A 17,164-nucleotide genomic window follows, 5' to 3' on the forward strand; every position below is an offset into this window, starting at 1 on the left:
AGGGGGCAGTCAGTCTGCCCTCTTAAAACAACATTCCTCCTTCACATAAAACTTTATATATTTGTCTACACTCACCCTTCACCCAGAATTAAGAATTTTTTTATGATGACTGCTATACCAACCTCAGTTTTTTTTTCTGGGGAGGTGTCCTCAAGCTGCCCCACCATGCTCTTCACATGTTTGGGTGGGTTCCACTCACACAGTTTTGTTAAAATGGAATCAAAAGCTTTTCATCTCCTCTGACTGTCTGTCTTCAGCCTCTTTCTCATTGCCAGAATGTCGCATATCTTGCTATCTTTTATTGCTATTTTCATGCTAACTGCATTCCTCCCCTCTTTCTGTGGCCTCACTGCACAAGGTTTTCTTCTTTCTCTCACCCCTATTCTGTCCAGCTCTCTAATACAAGAGTTAACCAGTACTCTCAATCATTCATACCTTTCCCTGCTTCTGTATTTCCATCTTCTTGCGACTTGACTTCTTTTAAGAGAGAGGCTTCAAGACATTTGTCCCAAACTTTTGGCTAACTCATAATATCTTTGAGGGAACTGGCAATCAAGTGGGCTTTTGTTTATATATTTGTTTATTTATTTATTTATTTACTTATTTTTATTTATTTATTTTATTTATTTCTTTTTTTTTTTGTTCTTGGTCTTGTAAAAAAAAAAAAAAACGGTATTGGCCATTAGTGTCTTGACACCCCCTCAACTTTTGCCTCATTAACTTTTGCAACATTTGCAGTCGTAAATCTAATTTTCAATTTATAGGACACCACCTCTCCTTTACTAAATCTCATCATCTTTTCCTCACCAAAACACAGATGTCTGAGGCAATTGACAGTAGCCTCTTTTCTGTTCCTTTCTACTTTCTATATCCTCATTTTCATACCAAAGCTGGATGTTGTGTCTATGTGTGCAACAACTTGACTTGTTCCTATGATGTATACTTCTCACATAACTATTAAAAGATGTCTAATCACTTAACTTTGAAAGTTTTGATTCTCTACTCTTTTGCTGAGATCTTCATTCTCAGAATATTTATTTAATCTTTACCACCAACTTTAGCTTTCCTCTCCCTTTACTGACCATCCTAGTTAATTAGCCTTTGACTTTGCTATTCTCCATGATCTAGAGCAACTGGTGTAATACCATGCATACTGGTATTCCTGTCCATCTTGGAAATACGCCCAACATTATTGACCTTTTCTAATCTCTAATCATTCTGCTTATGTGTTACTCTACTTCTTCATTGGCCTCCTATGATCAAACTCTCATATCTGTATCTTGCTCTATCTCTCCAATCCCTCCTCAGAATGCCCTGAAGCAGAGATGCCTTTGCTAATTGGGAGGACCTAAGGAGGTATTGTGTTGATTTTCCTTGTAGTGACTACTACTTCCATGTCAGACACTTATCTCTGTATACTGACTGTATAACAGAGTTGATAGTGTCTGGCACTGAGGTATGCATTCCTCACTCTTTCTCTCAACCTAAGCCTTCTAAAACTTTGGTTTTGTTCTTGTGCTATACATGAGAGAGAGGTTGCCCTCAAAAGATGCTTGAGCCTTCCCTCAGCTGAATCTCATGTGCTTTATATTTCTGCCCAAAATCATGCCAAGTCTGTTCTCCTACTAACCAAAAGCTCCATCATTAGAAAAAGTCAAAATCTTCTGAAATCCAACTCCCCCTGAAGACTTTTGGCACCCAATCAAAAAACATCTCCAATAACATTGATTTTTCATCTTAGAATCCTTTATTTCATTGTTTTTTTTTTTTTTTTTTTTTATTATGTAGGGAAGAGGGCCAGCCAAGGGCAAAAAAGAAAGGATTAAAGAAAAAGGCTCACTTGAGTGCTGGCTCTTCCAAAAGTGCAAAAGCGTCAGCCAAAATTCTGGAGCAAATGCCTCGATACCTCCCTCTTAAAAGAAGACAAGTCGCATCTCATCTATTTCTAAAACTGAAGTTTTCCCTCAAACCTTTGCTACCCTTTATTTTGGTGGTTTAAGGCAGTGGTTCCCAAACTTTTCCTGAATGAGGACCACTTGGATGTCCTGTACAGTCCCTGTGTACCACCTGGTTCCAGAGAAACTCAATTACAGCAAATATCGATTTATTCATAAGGACCTTACATTAACATTCAGTCTAATTTGAGGTATTCATCTATTTCTTCTCCACGAGCTAATTGATGCCATATTATCTTGTGTAAGGCAATGATAATTTTTCTGAGAAATGAATAATATAATTTAACTAAAAATTGCATATGATCACGAGAGTGCTCATATACCACCTTGGAAGGCTTTCACGTACTACTAGTAATATGTGTACCACAGTTTGGGAACTACTGCTTTAGTGGTTGTTTCTCCCTCTTCTCCCTGCTCTGACTACATCATGCTACTTATTGAAATCCTTCACAATGTTTTCCATGCTCTTTCTGGCTTAAACACTTGGAATAATGTAATCCCTTTTATTATTCTCAGAAACCATGCCTCTGTGCTTGCACCTTGCCTAGTCAAACTCTTTCAGTTGTCTATCAACATCTACCTTTTCTTCTTGCTGGAAGTTTGCCTACATTTACTGTGTTCCTAAAAAGGGTGACTATTCTGTTCTAATTCATTAAACTGTCCTGTTGCTTTAATATCTTTAATTTCTCAGCCTCTATTAATGTCCACTTGACTAAATCATCTTAAATTAAGTATTCCTCTTTATCTCAATTGCACAATGTCCATCATACATCCACATTTCTTGCTTCATCTCCACTTAACCCCACACATTTGTCCTCAGATAACTTATTTCCTCGTGTCTTGTCAGTTAGAATCTTAATTATGCTGTCACATACTAGACATTTCTAACTTTACAACCAACTCTCCTGTTTTTTTATAATTATCCATTTTCTCTTGTTAGGTTCTCTCCTTTCATTTAATTTATCATACTGTCCTGGCTCATTACTGTTCCTAATATGTTATCACTTTATTTTTAACAAATAAGAAGGGCATTGGTTTGCTTAGTGATGATGTGATGAATAACTATGATTAGGCAAGCATGTTTCATGTTCAAGCTTGATCATATACAATATATCTGTGGTAAAGATGTAGATGAAGAAATGAAGGCTGGCAAAAGAGGGGTAGGTTTTTAATGCATTTGTTAAGTTCCTTTTGATCAGGTTACATTAGTAATGGGTTTTGGCAATGTAAGAAAATACAAAAACTGAAAAGCCGGTTGATCTTCATAAAGCATCTCCTGAACACTTAATACTTACTTTATGTTATATCCATTCATAAATCACTTTTGAAACTGTTAGAGAATGTGAGAAGAAAATCATTAGAACTGTTTAGGCTACTGTGTTAAGTACTATTCATGTAGTTTTGTATCATTGTAATTGTAATAAGAATAGTACATTAATTTTTAAACTCACAAGAGTGAGCATATAATTCTATATTACAGGAGGCACTTGATTGTAATGTATCATATCTCCACATAGATAGTACATTAATTTATGGGTTGAAATATTAAATTAATATTTTTTTGTTTTATATGAAGACTACAGTCTGTGTGCATGTTGGTTTCCTGTATTTTTAAACTCTTCTATTACTTTTTTTTTTAATCTAGTGTAAGTAATGTGTGCTTCTTCCCTGGCAGCAATGTGACAAAGATGAGGAAAAAACAGATCTTGCTGCTGAAGATCGGCGTGGTGGTGTGGGTGTGCGTCATTTATGCCTTCTTTCTGCACAAACCTTCTACACAGGTGAGTCACATCATTACTGGAGCAAGAGACTTAATTTTGTCATTCACCAAACATTGCACATACTAGAAATATATATCAGACAAAACCCTAGCTGTTCTCCAAGTAGGAACTGGCGCCTTGCTTTCCATTCCTATGTATGTTAAGTTGCCTGCAAATTATATTTGCTAGGCCACCATCACTTTCTTGTCAGTTTTCTTGTGTATGAGATAGAGAGATTTGTTTGTTGTGTGTGTGTTTTGGGTTAGGTTTTGTTGAGGTAATTGGGGAATGTATGGGAGTGTTGCACATGGCATCTTGAGGTGGTCCAGCTGCATGAATTGGCAGAAGTGAGATGCCTAAGTACTTTCTTATTAAATTCTTATTGATATCAAGCTTAAAATATAGAACATAAGAACATAAGAAAAAGGAAAGCTGCAAGAGGCCGCCAGGCCTACACGTGGCAATCCCTGTGTGATTAAAGCTACTAATTCAATCTATCATCCCCATCCATGAACTTTTCTAACCTTCTTTTAAAGCTCCCTATTGACCCTGACTAGATGACCACTGAGACCATTCCACTCATCCACCACTCTGTTTTAAAGCCAGTTTCTTCCATTTCTTTCCTAAACCTGAATTTTTTAGTTTGAACACACTATTTCTGGTTCTGTTCCCGCTACTGATCCTAAGAACTTTGTTCTTTTCCCCTTTGTTAAAACCCTTATACCACTTAAATACTTCTCTTAGGTCTCCCCTTAAACTTCATTTCTCTAAGAAATGTAGATTGAGTTTTTTCAGTCTCCCTGCATAGGGAATATCCCTCATTCCCTGTATCTTTTTAGTCATCCTCCTTTGCACTGACTCCAACTGAGCTATATCCTTCCTATAATGTGGGGACCAGAATTGTACTGCATAGTCAAGATGTGTGCCAAGTATGATTTTAGTTTTACTTCGGGACTTCTGCTTTTAACACTTCTAAAAATTAATCCCAATACTCTATTTGCCTTATTCCTGGCCTCAATACATTGCTTCCTTGTACCGAGATTGGAGCTAACTATGACTCCTAAATCTTTCTCATACTTGGAACTTCCTAGTGCCTCGTTATCTATCATATACCTATTGCTTGGATTATCTCTACCTAAACTCAGTACCCTGCACTTGTTAATATTGAACTGCATTTGCCATCTATATGTCCATTCTTTCATCCTATCCAAGTCTGCCTGTAAGGCCATGGCATCCGAATCAGACCTAATTAATCTATCTATCTTTGTGTCGTCTGCAAATTTACTAATGTCACTGTTAATTCCACTATCCAAGTCATTAGTATATATTAGAAATAGTAATGGCCCTAAAACTGAGCCCTGTGGCACCCCACTAACTACTTCCTCCCACTCAGAATTATATCCATTAATTGCTACCCTCTGTCGCCTGTCGTCTAACCATGCTTTAATCCAGCCTAATATTCTACTTTCTATACCATGTGCTCTAACCTTTTTAAGAGCCTCTGGTGAGGTACCTTGTCAAAGGCTTTATTGAAATCCAAGTATAGAATGTCATAATTATTACCCTTATCTTCCACCTCATAAACCTTACTATAAAAACTCAACAAATTTGCAAGACATGACTTTCCCTTTGTAAATCCATGTTGTGTTCGATTTATCAAGCCGTGTTTTTCCAGGTGTTCCCTAATGTTTTTTGCTATTATTGATTCCATTAATTTACCCACAATTGAAGTTAAGCTGACAGGCCTGTAATTAGATGTTGGGGTTTTATCTCCCTTCTTAAATATGGGAACCACATTAGCTTCTCTCCACATTATTGGTACCTCACCTGACTCCAATGACATCCTAAAAAGTGCCGCTAAAGGCTTGCTGACGACTTCCTTGCATTCCTTTAGAACCCTTGGATATACTTCATCAGGTCCTGGTGACTTGAATTTCTTTAGTGTATCTATCTCCTGTTCTACCATCCCATTAGTTATATGAATATCTGTCAGCTCGAAAGGATAGTTTAGGTACAGCAAATCTAAACCTATTATGCATCATAAAGTTTGTCTCTGTATTCAGGTTATAATATACTGTATTACTAAAATAAAAGGAAGGATAAAAAACTCTTTCATATTTTTTTCCTCTCTCCCATGAGTGTAGCTTAAACTTGAAGAAATAAATTGGACTGCAAACCAAGAAGCTCCTCCTTTGATGTCATTCTTTTGACTGACAAGCATGAGAAGGGATGGCACGTGTCGGTGTTGGTCACTGGTTGCTTTCCGTTGTTGATCCTTTCACATAAGGAAATGAGTTGGGGTGCACACTGGTGTCTGACACTTTGTTGCTTTGTGTGAAAGAGGCCATATTGTCATTGTAATTGTGAAGGATGAGTTATGTGTAGAAATTAGTTGGTAAAATTGTTAAACACATTGAATATGATAAGTAAGAGAAATATCAAAGAAAATGAAAGTGAAAGGTTTTCAGGATTTTCAAGTGAGTAACTGTCTTCACTCTCTTTCTCACCGCCGAAATGTTGCATCCCTTTCTATATTTTATCGCTATTTTCATGGTAACTGTTCTACTGATCTTGCTAACTGCATGCCTCCCCTCCTCCTGCGGCCACGCTGCACAAGGCTTTCTTCTTCCTCTCATCCCTATTCTGTCCAACTCTCTAATGCAAGAGTTAACCAGTACACTCAATCATCCATCCCTTTCACTGGTAAACTCTGGAACTCCTCTCTGCATCTGTATTTCCAAATTCCTACAACTTGTCTTCTTTTAAGAGGGAGGTATCGAGGCATTTGCTCCCCTAATTCTGGCTGACGGTTTTGGCACTTTTTCTACTCTTTGGAGAGCCAGCGCTCAAGTGGGCTTTTTTCTAACTTTCTTTTTTTTGCCCTTGGCTGGCCCTCTTCCCTACGTAAAAAAAAAAAAAAAGAAAAAAGAAAGAAAGAAAGAAAAAAAGGTGTGTTGGGAGACTCATGGGAGGAGTGACTGGCGAGAGGATGTTTGCCCAGCAATTGAGATAACATCAAACTGTATGTACATATGTTACACAATGAGGGAAAAATTGAGATATGGCACATATGGAGAAGGATTTCACAATAATTAAGCATTTCCTCTCAATAACCTTATAGTAAGATTTGTAAGGAGCATAATTTAAGCTTTAGATCTATCAATTAAGTTAGCTATATGGAATGTAGGCAGTGGCTGTGCAAATACACAGTTACTGGCAGACTTTGAGAAGCTTACCTCTTTTATTACATTCTATGAACAGAGATAGGTACAGTGGTACCTTGAGATACGAGTTTCATTCGTTATGTTACAGAGCTTGTATCTCAAAAGTTCATATCTTAAAACAATTTTTCCCATTGAAATGCATTGAAATGCCATTAATCCTTTCCACCCTCCCCAAAAAGAGCACCCCTATTTTTTTTTATTTGATTATTTATTTATTATTTTTTTGTGTTTTCAGGTAAGCGAAAGGTATTTGTAAATAATAAAATATAACAAAAGATAATATAAATAGATAAACTACACTTATAAAGTAGATTTATCTTAGAGGATGCATTCCACAAGATGTTACTGCATTCCTAACCCTCACTTTGGACTGTTGATCAGCTGGAGTATACAAATATAGCCACCCACTGAAGACTGGCTGCTCTAATATTCACAGAAGAGCTCATTGACAAGCCTGTAAATATTATTCATTGAATAAATGAAGTTTTAAAGAGAGAGAGAGAGAGGGTGGGGGCACCATAAGGGTTTGTTTACATTGTTCTCCCCCCCTCCACGATAAGTGTCGGTGGAGGAGGTAGATGGAGATAGGAGAAATTAGTTTTGTCTTTTTCAGTTATGTACACATGCATACTTTATCAATGCATGAAAATTATATAAGATAACAGCATAAGTATATTTAGTGTTCTTACCTTGGAGACAGACTTTTTTTGGCTAATGATGGTAAATGGTGGAGGAGGAAGAGGGAGGGAGAAAGGGATGCAGGCACCATTCACACGTAAACATTAAACATAAAAAACTGCACTTTCTTTAGACAAAAAATGGTATGAAAATGATGAGAGAAGAATCACAGTGCATGAGATCCATGGGAAACACATAGATACTCTCTTGGCTGAGGCTGGGTTGATGCGCTGAGCAGCCAACTACAGCGACAACATCCCTAAGCATGACTCGTATCTCAAAATTTTGCACGTATCTCAAAATAAAAAAAATGATCAAATTGTAGCTCATCTCAACACTCGTATATCAGGCAGCTCATATCTCAAGGCATCATTGTACATTTTAATATACTCAGTGACTTAAAAATGTTTGTTACTTATGTCAATATTTGATAATTTCCTAGTACAGTAGCTACATAAGCATAAAACACTTAATGGCATTTTTCTCTTCCTTTGACTTGCATATTTTAGAAGAGGTATTTCAATGCACTTATCCTCCAGCTTGAGATAATCCATTTGGTTGTTCTTTTTGGCAACTAGCATGTCTATTTTATGTTTCCTTTTTGATGCCTAAAGCCAATGCCATTTTTACAATAGGCTAAAAGGAAAAAGTGTGAATGGCATGCTGATCTTGTGTTCTTATCTTCATAGTAACGTTTGTTTCCAGAAGTCTCATGACATCACTGAGCAGCTAGATAAATTGGAGGAAGAACTCAACAAGCAGTCCCAGTTTTACACTGTTCTACTTAATAAGTTACGGACAATGTATCAGCAGCAGCAGAACTTGGGGGATGATGCAGTGCTACAGGTAAGCTGCCAATGCTAAGTATCACTACAGGGATGCCACTGAGTGAGGAAGGTTATTTGAAGTGAAAGACTGCACAAAAGAGAGAGGGATGGCTGAAGGCTGGTGATTGGCGCCATACTGACTCATCATGCTGGTCCTGTCCGGTTACTGTTGTTTAATTTCACTACTTCTCTTTAAGTATCAAGAGTATGTGCCTTACTTACACACCTTGGTATGCTGACAAATATTAGCAGAGTGTATGAAACAAATTGTGGTGAAGTATCATAGTGATCCAAGAGATACTTACTCAGATATTCTAGAAGAATTATATAATGCACCTTCTGGAATCCATAGTACATGTAATCAAAATTTTACTTTAATCAAACTATTGCTTGCCTCAACTCTGATACAAAGTTGCTGAGTTTGGATTGTGCTTTGATTTAGTATTCCCAGTATTTTCTGACTTAACCATCATCTTGTGATGTGCTACACTTTATGACTTTAAAAGTTAAGTCATTGAATAATGAGTTTGTTTCATCAGGAATCTTGTGTACCCTCCTATCCACAGGACCCAATAATTGAGTCACCACTGCTGGATGGACCAGTGCTACCTGTGCTGCTAATTGCCTGCAACAGAGATGCTGCAGTGCGGCGCTCACTTGACCTGTTGCTTAAGTACCGGCCCAGCCAGGAGCGCTTCCCTATAGTAGTGTCCCAGGACTGTGGGCACCGGCCAACTAGGGAGGCCATTGAGTCATATGGGGATAAAGTGACCTTAATTCAGGTAAGGAAGTGGAATTTTATTACCATAGCATCATCAACCACCAGAGGAAAATAAACATGATCAAGACTGAAGTAGGGAGAAAAAATATCCTTATAAGGAAGAGAAACATGGAAATGCAATTTTAAGCCTAACCTGCAAACTGCGACATATAACACTACAACTGATATTATGTGATGTGAAGGCTATCTTTAAACCTGGTGGTTTATATTTTGCTCCCTTATGTCTTGAAATGATGTTTAGCAACTCAGAATGAGTTCATGCTCCGTACATTCTTATAAAATAAATGCTTGTCTCAACATTACTTTACAAGAAACTTTACTTAACATTAAGTAATGAGCCCATATTGAAATACACATCAGTATATGATTGGGTTAGGTTCTGAAAAATTCAACTGTAAAGTAATTGATTCTTTTGTGAACTTAAAAATGAACACAGGAAATTGTAAAGCATTCCAAGATCTTTACGTAAGTGCCCCCATAAAATCCATAAAAATCAAATAAAATATCATGTTATGAGTATTACATAAAGTAAAAAAAAAACATCAGAATAAAGTGATGAAATAAAGATAACTAAACAATTGCCACTGTGTACAGTGAACAGTTTTACACAAGATTATATTTTAAAGGCATTAGGTTAATGCCATTTAATCCACATTATATAAACACTACTAATAAATTGCCAATCTATTTCTATTAATAAGAAAAATCAATACAGGTACTCACTCACTGGTGAAGATGAAGTATCTGTCCAGCATTTAACAAACAGAGAGAGAGAGAGAGAGAGAGAGAGATAATGGTAAAAATTGTTTTTGTCAACTATGCTTTCATGCCAATAATTGTGCACAACAGGTATGACCTCTGGAACCTGTTGTGCAGCTCTTGGATGAAAAATTCTTAGAAAAGAAAAATAAATTTTAGGTTTAATTTGCATCACACGTACTTTTAGTTACTACTTTTAAGAGTTATTAGTAATAGGATTAAAGAAACCAAATGCTATGCAGTACATACAGATGAGGGTACCAGCTCTGTAGATAACTACATGACACCACAATGCCTGCATGTAATACAAGGAAAAGATATCTATGTATGCAGTGTACATGCATACATACGTACATACACACATACATAGGATTCCTGTCTCGATAGTTCTAAGAGAGAGAGAGAGAGAGAGAGAGAGAGTCTTGAAACTTTGGGGGATACTGTTATATCCGATGTGTTATTTCAGATGTATTAGTGTAAATGTCCTTATTTTTATCTACTTATTTATATTTTTATATCATGGAATCTATTGCTGTTTTCTGGATACATGGAACAAATTAACTTATTTTCCCATATGTTGTTCATTCACCTTAACTCACATTTGTCATAATAAATGCTACAGTGAAACAAATCATATCAGTTGCTGTATAAACGTACTGTACTTCTATTAATTTTTCCTTACTAGACTGCATAGCCTTAAGTATTTTAAGTGGTGATAACAGATAATATTCTAGCATCTGAACTCTACAGTGTAACTACTTGAATTTTTATGTTTTCACCATTGCTCTTCTAACCATAGCATTCTTTGTTTTGTGTGATTTTGAAGTATAGGTAATTGGCTGTTCATGTTAATATTTTTGAGAGCATGTGCTTCCTTAACTGTAGCTTCTTTCTGTTCAGCACCCAGATCTGAGTGACATAGAGGTGCCTCTGAAGGAGCGCAAATTCAAAGGCTACTTCCTGATTGCGCGACACTACCGGTGGGCGCTCAACCAGATGTTCCAGAAGTTTGAATATGAGGCAGTCATTATTGTGGAGGGTGAGTGAGCTGCTTCATATTTTGAACTAGTGGTCACTCAACAAAATATAAACAGGAATGTTTTAAAGTGAAAACATGTGCTTATTTTGAAGTGCTTATTTTTATAAATTACACACTTCTGATTGCAATAAGCAAATGTGATATCTACAAAAAGGCATAAATTTAAAGTGAATGTTAACAAAAGTAAGATAGGGTTTGAAGAGTAAAAGTGAGGTAATTAACTTTCAAGGAACCCCATGAAGTAGGAGTCAGGTACCAAAAAGAATGTGAAATTATAGTGAATGGAGAAAAAATGGAGTAGGGTTCCTAAATTAAGTATTTCAGTTCTTTTCCTCCATTATAGTTTCTGCCTTTCTTCCTTGCATTCATCTTTTTCTTGTCCATCTATCTGTGTGTCTTTCACAGAAAATAGGTACTACATGGATATTAAGTACAAACAGATGAGCAAGTAAAGCTGAGTCACATGACAGAGAAGATTGCATCAACCTTCATTTTCCATGTAGGCATTCTAAATTCATTTATAATTTCACTTTTCTTTCTTAAAACTGTAACTTTACTCATTTGCTTTCAATTTGTTTCTCCAATTATGACTATGAAAACTAATATCATGCACCAAAATGTGCTGCAGAAGAACAACCATGTCACTGCCAGTAATTTGAATTTTCTGTGTCTATTTAAACAAAAAAAAAAATTTGTATTTAAATTGTAAAAATCAGAAAAACTGTAGTGTTATCCTTTATTCTCAGTTGTGTTTGATGGAATATATGGGTAGTCTCCACACTCACCAAACTTGCACTTTACAGATATTTTGTTGATAATGAATTGATGCAATGATAATTCCATGAAAGTAGTGTCTGAAGAATCTAAGTTATAGACCTGATAATCTCAATATATAATATGATTTTTTTTTATTCCTATTTGATGAAAAATTAATCACAGTTTCATAGCTGAGAGAATTCTAATTATTGATTACTTGTTATCAATTCTTATCCTTCCCACAGATGACTTGGACATTGCACCGGATTTTTACGAGTACTTTTCCGCAACGTACCCAATTCTACGGGCTGACCCATCCCTGTGGTGCGTGTCAGCATGGAATGACAATGGTAAGATTTTCTTAGCTTGAAGGTACATTAGTTTTTTAAAAGGTTCCATTCTCTCTCTCTCTCTCTCTTTTATTTAAACAAAACTTAGTACAAAGGGCCATGTACTCAAAGGCGCACTGTTGTGTGCTACCTATTCTAGGGGTACTACTATGTATTTGTTTACAATATTTACAAAACTCTTAAGATAGATAATATACAAAATGGACAGTATATAAATGGAGCACTATTCACTTTCACCGCACTGCACTGCACTGAGTGTCACGTCACGATGAGTGTCAGAGGAGTTGGCAGTGTCTGTCTCCACTTATGAGTCATCAGTTTGACACTGTGAGTGTTCATCTCCTGGATGTGAGGCACCGCGGCTGTGAATGAATTCCACATCCTGGAGACGCGTCCTGCGAAGGTGCGTTGGTGCTGACACCCTTGGGATCGCGGCACCTCTACGGCGTCACCACCATTGAGCACCGTTCTCGTGCTCTGTGTGGAGACTCTTAGAGGATGATGCAGCCCTGCCAAATGTGGCACTTTTTGCAACTGTGCCTTGTTGAACACTACAATTGCTGCCATGTCTCTGCGGTGTTCCAGTGAATCGAGAGGATGCTCAGGCTCTGGGTGAGGTGGGAGTGCGGCATCTACTAGCCATAAGGTGCAGCGTTGGATGCTGTCCAGTCTTCTGTGTGTGGCTGGACAGGACATCCAGGAGAGTGCTGCGTACTCCAGGTGGGGCCGTACCTGTGCCTTGTACAGCAGCAGTCTCCCTTTCCTGTCGAGGAAGCTGGCCATCCTTCTCAGAGCGGAGATCCTGTGAGAGGCTTTCTTGGCAATGGTTTTGACATGGCTGTCAAACCTCAGCCCTCGATCCACCTCCACTCCAAGTATCTTGACGTCTTCTTGGAGTGGGAGAGCAGCAGCACCAAAAGACAATTTTCCTGCCATTGCTGGCATGGCAGCTGGGGACCGAGAGACCACCATTGCCTGTGTCTTCTCCGGGGCAAATGTCACTTGCCACACTCTCTCTCTCTCTCTCTCTCTCTCTCTCTCTCTCTCTCTCTCTCTCTCTCTCTCTCTCTCTCTCTCTCTCTCTCTCTCTCTCTCTCTCTGGCATGTGACGCTCATTTTAAAGCTGCTCCTGGAGACGGCATTGTGAGCGAGGGTGTCATAACACTGTCACTGTCAGCTGCGCACCTCCCTCGTCACTAATCAGCTCTGTCATGTCAGGCACATGCACATCCCACGTCACTGTGTTTCACTGTCACTGTCAGGCATACTATTTTCCTCCACTCCTGAAGGCACTGTCACTGTCATGTGGATGGCAGGCTGGTGGACACTGCCATTTTATCACCTGTCACTGTCACTATCAGGCGGATGTGTCCGTAACCAGGCGTGGGCAGCACACTTCACCTACCGGGTGGACATGCTGGAGACATCCACTGCTGAGGTGAAGGTGTTCCACAACACCGCAGTGTCGTAGGAGAAGATGCGCTGACACCTCACTGAATGGCACCTCGAGGAGGGTGTCGGACACTACCGCTCTCGTAGTACGTTCACTCCTCCAGGGAATCCATAGAGCCGTGAGGTGAAGTATTTGCTGCACCTGGGCTTTGTGCAGCACAGTAAGGGCCCCAACATGCCTTCTGTGCTCCAAGCTGTCCAGCACGTTGATAGGGGCTTCATGGTGAGGGTGTGGATGCTGTTGCTGATGTCTCTGCTGCAACTGCTGCCCCTGATGCCACTGTCACTGTAGCTCAGCTTGGGGCTGCTGTCCCAGGCCACCGACAACACGAAGGAGGTGCTCGGCTCGCCGCTGCACCTTGTCCAGCAGGGAGAGGTGGGACTGGGCACTGCACATCCAGCTGAGGGGGGCTGTACTCCATGATGGGCCTCAACTGCGCTTCGTACAGCGTCATGAGGCCCTTGGCGTTGAGTAGGTGCCTCACTCGACGTAGGAGTGTCACCCTCAGGGATGCCTTGTGTGCCACGCTCTCCAAGTGGCGGTCAAAGCTGAGTTTGGAGTCTACCTCCACCCCCAGGATGTTGATGGAGTCCTTAACCCTTATAGCACGGGGAGTTGATTTACTTTCCATCTGTTACAACGGGGAAAAATCACACCTGTCAAAAATACTAAAAATATTTTTTCCTTATAAAAACATATTTTTTTGTGTTATTCTGAGTACAACGTTGTAATTTTTAACATGTTATGACCTCTGAGAGCAAAAAGTTATTGCATATAAAAAAATTCATGGCAGAACCCGCTGTTAAGAAATACCCCCCAAGCTCAGATAACACCGCTCTCTCTCTCTCTCTCTCTCTCTCTCTCTCTCTCTCTCTCTCTCTCTCTCTCTCTCTCTCTCTCTCTCTCTCTCTCTCTCTCTCTCTCTCTCTCTCTCTCTCTCTCTCTCTCTCTCTCTCTCTCTCTCTCTCTCTCTCTCTCTCTCTCTCTCTCTCTCTCTCTCTCTCTCTCTCTCTCTCTCTCTCTCTCTCTCTCTCTCTCTCTCTCTCTCTCTCTCTCTCTCTCTCTCTCTCTCTCTCTCTCTCTCTCTCTCTCTCTCTCTCTCTCTCTCTCTCTCTCTCTCTCTCTCTCTCTCTCTCTCTCTCTCTCTCTCTCTCTCTCTCTCTCTCTCTCTCTCTCTCTCTCTCTCTCCCCCCTTTTCTCTCTCTCTCTCTACCCTGAGGCACACCAGCCCTGACAGGGTGCGGGGCAGAAGTGTGGCCACTCACCACCGTGCTGGAGGTCCTTGCACCGAGGTAGTCCTGCAGGAGCTGAAGGAGGCTGCCACACACCCCCAGGCTCTGCAGTTTCGCCACGATGCCTCGGTGCCACACCCTGTCGAACGCACCGGCGATGTCCAGGGCGATGACGTACACGTCGCTGCCGCCATCCAGCGCCGTGTTCCACGCTGCGGACTGAAGGAGGAGCAGGTCAGCAGCGGATCTCCTGGCCTAAATCCAAGCTGCTTTGGACTGAAGAGGTGGTGAGCTTCCATGAATGTTGTGATTTTTGAGGCAATGATGGCCTCAAGAAGCTTGCCCACCACAGACAGGAGGGAGATGGGGCGATAATTGGAGGGGTCAGCCCTGCTGCTCTTCTTGTGGATGGGGACAACCCTCACCTCCTTCCACTGCGACGGCCACGTCCTGGAGGACAGGCACCTTCTGAAGAGCAGAGTGAGGGGTGCTGACAGCTCTGAGGTGCACCTCCTCAACAGGTGGGGACTGATGTTATCTGTTCTGAGGGTCTTTTTGGTGTCCACCTGGAGGAGCAGCTTCTCCACCTCGGCTTGGTGTATGTGGAGGCAGTTGAGGGTCGCCCGCGTCCTGGTGGGGATGAGTGGTGGGACGCGCTCTGGCTCAGGCACTTGCATCTTCTTGGAGAAGTGGGCAGCCAGCAGCTGGGCCTTGTCCCTGTTCCTCATCACGAGGCCTCCGTCCGGTGCGGTGAGTAGCGGGATAGTGTCGTCAGAGACAAAGCCCTGCTGCTGCTTAACGCTGCTCCACCACTACTTGCTGCCCACGTTCTGGCCAGACAGCTTGTGCCTCAAGGTGCCCTTCCATCTGCGAATGGCCTCCTTTTGCACTCGCTTCATGCGTTTACACGCTGCCTTATGTGCCTGCTGAGTGTGTTGAGAGGTGTGCATTTTATAGTGTTGCCAAGCCCTACTCTTCTCTTCAGCTGCATTTCTGCAGTGAAAGCCAAACCAGGCTTGATCCCTGGGCTTTGACTTGTAGGTCTGGCAACGGACATATTTTTTCTGACAGGCCAGGAGGACGTCATTAAATGTTTTCACCTGTTCCTCCACGCTTCCTCTCAGCAGGCCTGGCCAATTGATGGAGGCAAGCTCCTCTCTGAGCCCTCTCCAGTCTGCCTGTCGCCAGAGCCAGTTGGTGCGGCTGATCCCTTCTTCCCGGTCGACTGCCAACTTGATGGTCGTGAGCACGGCAAGGTGGTCCGAGGAGCCGACAGAGCCCGTTGGCCGGCAAGTGACGACACTCGTGGGGAGGTCAGTCAGGACGGGGTCAAGGGAGGATCCTGATGTGTGTGTTGGAAAATCTACATGGTTGGTAAGGCCGTAGTCAGACAGCAGCTCATTAAATGTCCTGGCAACGAGGTGTTGGTTCATGTCGCCAAGGACAATTACTTGTTTGCAGGAGTGTTGCAGCATGAGCGCGTCTAGATTGGCGTGTAGAAAGATGAGCGGCTCCCTGCCTTGCCACTGAGGCCTGTAGCACACACACAACAGGATGGCTTCGCCGCCACGTCTCCACATTTTAAAGAACATCAGCTCCAGGTGCTCTGGCATGGGGACATCAATGATTGAGAACTGGAGTGTCCTACGGAAACATACGGCGACACCGCCAAATGTCCCGCCAGCTCTGTCGCGTTGGTACCATCTGGTATACCCCTGAATGTGGCCATAATTTTCCGGGACTGACGCGTTGAGGAATGTTTCTACGGCAGCGATGATGTCAGGGTTATGTGGAAGCACGTGGTTGTGGGTGAGGTCTCCGATGTTTGTCTGGAGCCGTCTCACATTGACTCTCTCTCTCTCTCTCTCTCTCTCTCTCTCTCTCTCATCTCTCTCTCTTTTTTTATTTTTTTATTTAAACATAACTATACAGAAGAACATGTACCCAAAGGCGCACTGTCGTGTGCTACCTATTCTAAGGGTACTACAATCTATTTCTCTACAATATTTACAAGACTTAAAAATAGATAATATACAAGATGGTCAGCATGTAAATGGAGCACTATTCATTTCACTTCACTAGCACTATTCACGCACTGCACTACACTGAGTGTCACGTCACAAAGAGTGTCAGAGGAGTTGGCAGTGTCTGTCTCCACTTATGTGCCATCAGTTTGACACTGTGAGTGTTCATCTCCTGGACGTGAGGCACCGCGGCCGTGAACAAGTTCCACATCCTGGAGACGCGTCCTGCGAAGGTGCGTTGATGCTGACACCCGTGGGATCGCGGCACCTCTACGGCGTCACCACCATTGAGCACCGTTCTCGTGCTCCGTGCGGTGACTCTTAGA

General features: G+C 41.2%; 1 protein-coding gene across 9 annotated transcripts in view; it reads left to right on the plus strand.

Annotated features, from left to right (window-relative positions):
* LOC123515103 (alpha-1,3-mannosyl-glycoprotein 2-beta-N-acetylglucosaminyltransferase-like) overlaps positions 1 to 17,164 on the plus strand; it is a 75,545-nt gene that overhangs the window by 42,529 nt on the left and 15,852 nt on the right. For 4 of the 9 annotated variants that reach the window (XM_045273539.1, XM_045273535.1, XM_045273537.1 and 1 more), the window contains exons 2-6: positions 3,631 to 3,736; positions 8,323 to 8,463; positions 9,011 to 9,226; positions 10,885 to 11,023; positions 12,025 to 12,129. In XM_045273539.1, the coding sequence (XP_045129474.1) occupies positions 3,644 to 3,736; positions 8,323 to 8,463; positions 9,011 to 9,226; positions 10,885 to 11,023; positions 12,025 to 12,129 (694 nt within the window). In that variant the 5' untranslated portion in view covers positions 3,631 to 3,643. Of the gene's footprint in view, positions 1 to 1,308; positions 1,357 to 3,630; positions 3,737 to 8,322; positions 8,464 to 9,010; positions 9,227 to 10,884; positions 11,024 to 12,024; positions 12,130 to 17,164 lie in introns of all 9 variants that reach the window. The other 5 variants (XM_045273543.1, XM_045273536.1, XM_045273541.1 and 2 more) reach the window with 3 other exon arrangements.

Source organism: Portunus trituberculatus, chromosome 38 (genome assembly GCF_017591435.1).
Source record: "Portunus trituberculatus isolate SZX2019 chromosome 38, ASM1759143v1, whole genome shotgun sequence".
Classification (NCBI taxonomy): domain Eukaryota; kingdom Metazoa; phylum Arthropoda; class Malacostraca; order Decapoda; family Portunidae; genus Portunus; species Portunus trituberculatus.